The 7,061-nt window shown below is 38.7% G+C and overlaps 1 protein-coding gene across 7 annotated transcripts in view; it reads left to right on the top strand.

Moving 5' to 3' along the window:
- KIF1A (kinesin family member 1A) overlaps positions 1–7,061 on the top strand; it is a 136,942-nt gene that overhangs the window by 38,681 nt on the left and 91,200 nt on the right. For all 7 annotated transcript variants that reach the window (XM_018567909.1, XM_018567907.1, XM_018567906.1 and 4 more), the window contains exon 2: positions 6,917–7,025. In XM_018567909.1, coding sequence (XP_018423411.1) covers positions 6,920–7,025 — 106 coding nt within the window. In that variant the 5' untranslated portion in view covers positions 6,917–6,919. The remainder of the gene's footprint in view (positions 1–6,916; positions 7,026–7,061) is intronic.

The following is a 7,061-nucleotide window of genomic DNA, read 5'->3' as shown; positions in this document are numbered from 1 at the left end:
CCCCCCCCATCCTCAGGCAGTGAAACGTGTAGGGACACCCCTGCATATGTGTAAAAAATATGTAGCTCAGGGGTGATTATACCTGGTGTGGTGATTTTTGGTCCATGCTGGGGCTGTAGGCTACCCTGGATTATGTAGTCCTAACAGTTGGCTTTGATAGAGTGACAGCAGACCCCTAGAGAGCTGATTAATAGTAGTCTGAAGAGTGCATCTAGCAGAAGCATTATTAGGAAAGATAGCTGCTTCTAGGCCCTCGGGATTACTACTTCTTCCCCTTTCTATAAAGAAAGACCTAAACCTACTATTGTTAGTTACTGTATGTGTTGTTTGAGTCTTCTTTTGTTAAATAGAGGTAAGGGGCAGGGAAGCGCTGTGGCTTTCAGTTACACGTTTGTCTAAGTGGGTGTCCTTTTTTGCAGAAAGTACCCAAATAGCAAATTAACATTCTGTAATGATAGTAATTAATACCTGAATACCTTTTTGTAATTTGCATGCATTAAGTTATATTTTCTCAATTTTCATACAGGCCAAGTTGTCCTGAAATTGTGACAGTGACAGGGGTAGGGACAAACCATAACATTGTTATGGGTGTTTGAGAATTCGAAGCAACAGGTGTTTGTTTTCTTTTTAAGAAGACTTTAATCATTGTAATAGGAGGTATCCGTTGTAAGCAATCCTGACAGTGTTATAATTTGTCCTGACCTCTGCCATTGACACTTTTGTGCCGGACAGTTTGAGTTCCATGTTAATGTGCAAAAAGTATAAATAAAGGCTGAAGATATAAAACAAGCAACTCATATACTGAGTACCCCTATTACATGCAATAAAACCCTTTTGAACTCTGTTTAAATCAGCTAAATACATTCCAGGTAAATCAAAATAAAAAGTGTTTAATATTTTACAGTTCATTTTTGAAATGCCTGTTCTCTGCCAGCAGCTGCAGTGTGGGAACCTTGTTGTGTGTGGGGAAGCAGTGGTCTCTCTATAGCGGTCGGACATGCCCAATACTGAGCCAAACCAATAGCTCTGCATTCAGCAAAGCTCATGTTCCCTGCTGACTGGAAAGCTCTGACTCAGCATGTTGGACATCTGTGTAGAGATCGCTGCTTCCCCACTGAGAACAAGTGTTCAATTTCGGAGCATACTGGCAAAGGATAGACGTTTGTTTTATAAAGGAAATGAGCTGTAAGGCATTGAACACCGTTTGTTTAGATGCAACCAGAATGTATTCAGCCAATTTAAACTGAAGGTTTATTTTGGCTTTTTAACTGCATACATCAGAATACAAATTGCTTTATGATAGTGGTCCTTTGGGGCTCATTGAGATAGGCAACCACATGTAAGACACTTGCTGAAGAAAAAAGTAGCCTTTATGCACTTGTATGCCAGCAGCCATAGGGCCAGATTTGTACCCTGTAAAAACCAATGACTGAGTTTCGCCACTGCTGTTCACATGTAAATGCTTATACCAGGGGTTACCTGCAATTAGGGCATCTGACTGGCCCCGGACGCAGACAGCTTGTGTACAGGGCCCATGGTTCTGGCCACATGCAAACTGGATGTAGCTAATTGTTTGTGGCTAGAGTGCTTCTGCATCCAGAGACAGGGTTTACCCACATGTGAATGCAGCAGCATGTTCGCTCATCTGAATGAGCCCCTAGCCATTCCTTACTCAAGGGAAAGGATATGTAGATATTCCGTAGCATGGTTAGCTTGTTCTTAGATGACAGCATAACAATTGCCTTATATTCCATTTTTCTATATAATAATTTATTATAGTTATTTATATTGTGCCATTCATTTACACAGCGCTTTACATACTGCACATTCACATCAGTCGCTGCCCTCAAGGAGCTTACAAGCTAAGGTCCCTATCTCACATGCATACATACAAGTCCAGCATGACTTTGGAGTGTGGGCGGAAACCCACAGAGAACATGCAAACTCAATGCAGATTGTGTCCAGATCAGAATACGAACTGGGGATTGTGTCATCTTCATCTAATTGCTGCACTATAAAGGAATAAATATTACCATTAAAATTCCACCTGTAGCTTAAATTTCTTTAGCTGAGATACCTTGCCGGCGGTGTTTCCCAGAGACAATAGAGCCAGGGGGGTCAAAAACCCACCAGCATCTGGCTAAAATGAAAGGATTATTAGCCATCTGTCAAAGTGAGTTATAGTAGAGCAATAAGGCAATGTATTTGTATTGCCACCATTTGTCCTATCAGATACTGAGGCACAGTAACATGGTGATAAGACTGTGAATGATGAAAGCGAGGACGGCATGCTAGATATTTCTGGCTCAAATCCTCAGAGATGTCGCCACAGAGACACAGTGAGGCTTGGCAAGCTGTAGATGTGGTCGCAGCAGATTCCACACACCTCCAGATGCTGTGTAATCAGATCTCTGAAAACTCTAGTAACCTTATTGTGTTACACTGCCACTTATCGCATGTCACTGTGCTCAACGCGCCTGGTGTTTATATGTTGTAAACGGTATTGTAATGCAGTCAAACAAAGAAGAATGTCTTATAATTTCTTTTATTTGGAAAAGTGCTGTATAAAAGGTGCCCATACACCTTACGATTATCGGACGAAACTTTTCGTCCCATGATCGAACCGTCTTACGATTGTCGTACAGCAGCCCCATCATCGCAAGGTTCAATTAGCCGTAATTAAAGAAAAGCACCTGGACGAATTGCGGTAATCGACCGCATGTATTTTCGTTTGCGCATGAGCAGTGTAGATCGTACGATTTTTGACGTATGGAAACGCCACTAACCTTGCGAAAATCGTACGATCGACCAAAGTTTTCAAACATGCTTAAAAAGTCAAAAGTCGTACGATTTTACAGTATTTGCGGTTGTACACTGCCCATACACCTTGCGAATATCGGATGAAAACGCGATTGCATACGATTATCGTACGAGAATCGTAAGGTGTATGGGCACCTTAAAAGATAGTTTAAACACAACCCTCTGCATCCTGTCCTCTACCTATAATTACAAAAACTTGTAATAGGTGTGCTGTACAAAATGCTGCTACTGGTGTCCATGGTCATATAATGTACACTGAAGGGTCAGATCATAGTTAAAGTGACACTAAACTCAGGAGTTTAAAATTTTGAAAATGCATTCAAGTACCCTAACTATTAACAAAAATGTATCTTATTTGTGTATCACTCAGCTGTAGAGCCTCAAACAGGGGTTTTGTCCATATAAAATCGGATGATTGAAGTCAGCGCATCTTCACCTCATTAATTGTATTCACTAAGCAAAGTTAAATAAAATCACTTTGAAATATAAACATACCAACAATGTTGGATGATCAAAGGAAAAGTCTTTGATGTACACATAAGTACCAAAATAAAACCAACAATATTGTTACAATGTTTTTATAATATCACTGGTAAAGTGACTCATTGCAGAGCACAGGAGTGTCAACTCCACACATTGTATAACAACTAAAGAAGCAGTTGTAATCATCGGGACTTTTCGGTTCAGGGTCGAATGAATGGCAACCCTACTCAACCCTACATTTCGGCATGTAGTCCCACCTAAAATGGCTTATGGACTGACCTCCTGGTCTCAAGCACCTTGGATGTATTTTGTAGCTCAGGCAAATTATTTACATGGGAAAATCCATCACTTGTATTATGCTCCACCAATGTTTTTTGCAATGCTTTGGGAAAAAAAAGCCCTTCATGCATTTTTGTTGTATTGAGCTGCTTTTTGTCACTCAAGTCAATTCAAATGAAGCATTTTAAAAATGCCAGACAACACATCTAAAATACCCATTAACACAGACGTCCTGGTATAAATAAGACCCCTAGCAGAGCCACCATTTGGTCATCTCTGCCTTGAAGTGACACTAAACTCAGGAGTTAAATCTTAAAAATGAGTTCAAGTACCTGAACTATTAACAAAGATGTATCTTATTTGTGTTTCACTTAGCTGTAGATCCTCAAATCATCTCTGAATTGATGCTGACACTATCCTTCCTTCTGGAGGGTGGCTACTTTTGTTCCCCATGGTCCTTGTGTGTGTTGTAAAGTAGCCACCGCTCCAAGCTCACTCCCGTGATGGACTGCAATCTCATGTTTAGTTAGCAAGTTTATGTAAGGTATAGTCTTATCACGGGAGCAAGCTTGAAGCGGTGACTACTTTATAACACACACAGAGACCATAAAGAACAAAAGTAGCCCCCCTCCAGAAGGAAGGACAGCATCAGCACCAATTCAGAGATAATTTGAACCTCTACAGCCGAGTGATACACAAATAAGATACATTTTTGTAAATAGTTAAGGTACTTGAATGCATTTTAAGATTTAACTCCTGAGTTTAGTGTCACTATAAGTGACACTCTTATTTCCCTAGTGGGATCACAGACAGAAAAAGAAATCCTGACAGAACTATCCAACATACTTACTCGGATAACTATTCCCTAGAGACTGCACAAGAATTAAACTGTACCCTGAACCCTATGTGAATTGATAAATATGTTCTCCTATACAGTTCTTGCAGCCTCATTGCTTCTGTTTACATCCTGCTGTGCAGTCTGCAGGGAAAATGTCAGCTACACAGTTTAAAATAAATGGCTCCATAAAATTAGGCTGTATCTGTGCTATAAGCCAGCAAGTTGAGTTTTTACATTTGATCCAATAGCACAGAGGTGTTATTTGCACATCTCTAACCCACTGTCCTAAAACGACAAATAAACCCATTGGATGTCTGCCCTTGGCCTATCAATGTCTTAAATCATAAAATCTTAACTCGATATATTTAGTAAATTACTTGTAATGCAGTTCATTGTACAATTTTAGTGCAATTTCTTTGAAATTGCACTAAAATAAAAAGTCTATTATGTACTGTGACTTTGTTCACACTGCCACACTTGAGGCGCAGTGACTTGAGGTAACTGAAATACACTTGAATTAGCATTTTTATTGAAATTCTATAAAGATTAAATGAAGGCATTTGGCTTGGAAGAATGCATTTCAGTTTCTTGAGAGAAAGCTTCACAAACTAATGAACATTGTCATGTTCGTTCTCTCCTTGGTAATGTCATATTAAATAAACAACCATTTATTTGCTTGCCGATGACGACCAATCCACAGACAACCTTCCAGAAGCATGCATATGTCCTTTTCATCACTGTTTGCCTCTCACATTTACAGTATATTAATACAATATGCATTGCGGGACAGGATGAAAAATGCCTCAAATCCTCTGTGGTCTGAGATGTTTCATATTTTATTATTTCTGCATTAAATATGTATCACTATATCTAATACCTTTCTTCTATCTCCCGGACCATCAAATCATGCTTTCTTTTTGGAGCATCTAAGCTACATCAGCAATTAATATTTGTATTGTTTGTGTCCTAAACTTTGAGGACTAATAAGGGTAACAACAAAGAGTTGAGAGTACCATTAGGGTAACTGATAATTCAGAAGGGAAAATGTGTTACTCAGATCAATGCTTGGTATGCCATTTGTCCATTGTCCAATCGGATGGACCTTCTGAAGTCTCTTGCTATCGTTTTCTGTATATGAAGAAGGATCAGAAATTATTTAAAGAGGTATGCTCCCTCCAATGCCTAGTGGTCATTAGAGTAGCAGAATATACTATACAGGAAGCATAGGTAATTTACCTTTTGGGCAAAGGATAACATACGTGAAGTCTTGGGTATCACAGTAGTATACAACTAAATATACATTTATACCTTTTTCTGTTAATTTTTTTATTAATCCTGCTCTTAAGGAATTATTTCATAAAGACAGTCATGTAAAGACATGTGAGGCTAGTTGAACTTGTTGGTACAGATGTGAAAGATTTGGCCCTGTACATTTATGTTTAAATCACCGGAGAGCGCGTAGTTATGGAGGAGATAAGAGCAGAAGAGTATTCTGAATGGTGGCAAAAATAGTGATTAGATTAAAAATCCTAAAACGCTAATTTTTTTTATTTTTTATCAACAGTTGGCCAGAGATGTTTGTGAGTCCCGATAGACAGGGATACCATCGCCTGATTGGCCCGTCACTGCAATGGTATCTGTGTCCTGACCAAACCAATCCTGAAGTTCTGTATAGCTGTCTCCTGAAACACATGGGAGACAGCTGACTGATTGACAAGTTATGTCACCTACCTACAGATCCTTAAAAAAAAAACCTATAGGAAAATAGTGATTGAATTATTTCCAGGCAAGAGGGAATGTGAAATAAAGTTTTGATATTATGCCTATAATATATGCATTGGGGGGGGTTCACTTGTTACCACTAAATTGACACTTGTGCTTCTGCTCTGGTGTCACTTTTATAAGAGCAGAGTCATGATTGGATAGAAACGATATCAGAGGGTAGCTAGACATTGACCTACCCAGGGGCAGAAGAACTTTAAGAAATCCAAATAAGCTGTAGATGCAACAGTAGGATTAGGTGGCACATTATAACACAGAACTTCCATTGTAATAGTACAGTTATATGTGTTCTTTCTAAATGCCAACCCAAGTAATGGCAGTTTAGGACACAAACAATACAAATATTAATTGCTGATGTAGCTTAGATGCTCCAAAAAGAAAGAAAGCATGATTTGATGGTACAGGAGATATAAGAAAGGTATTAAATATAGTGATGCATATTTAATTCAGTATTTGGAAAATATTGGATAAAGCATTATTATTTAAAATGAGTATATAGCATATTAGCTTGGTAGATTTGATTTACTGTATATTGCCATTTCAAGTTGTATTACCTTTTCAAGTTTTTGTAATAACCCAGCAGCCCCATACAGTTACAAGTTAGCCATTAATTTGATCCAATCTCAAAGGTTAAATTAATTGGATTTGTTGGCTCAACTCAGTATGTTAATAACTGGGCCTTAAAAAAATAATTCTCTTACTTTTTTATTACAGGAAATGGCGGGAGCATCAGTGAAGGTCGCGGTGAGAGTGCGGCCATTCAACTCGCGTGAAATTGGAAAAGATTCAAAATGCATTATCCAGATGTCTGGCAACACAACCAGTAAGTAACAATAAGTAATATTAAGGTAACCTTGTT

Source organism: Nanorana parkeri, unplaced genomic scaffold (assembly GCF_000935625.1).
Source record: "Nanorana parkeri isolate BGI_ZX_2015 unplaced genomic scaffold, ASM93562v1 scaffold1114, whole genome shotgun sequence".
In the NCBI taxonomy this organism is placed as follows: Eukaryota; Metazoa; Chordata; class Amphibia; order Anura; family Dicroglossidae; genus Nanorana; species Nanorana parkeri.
Note: the sequence above shows the minus strand (reverse complement) of the source record. Positions and strands in the feature narration are given on the sequence as shown.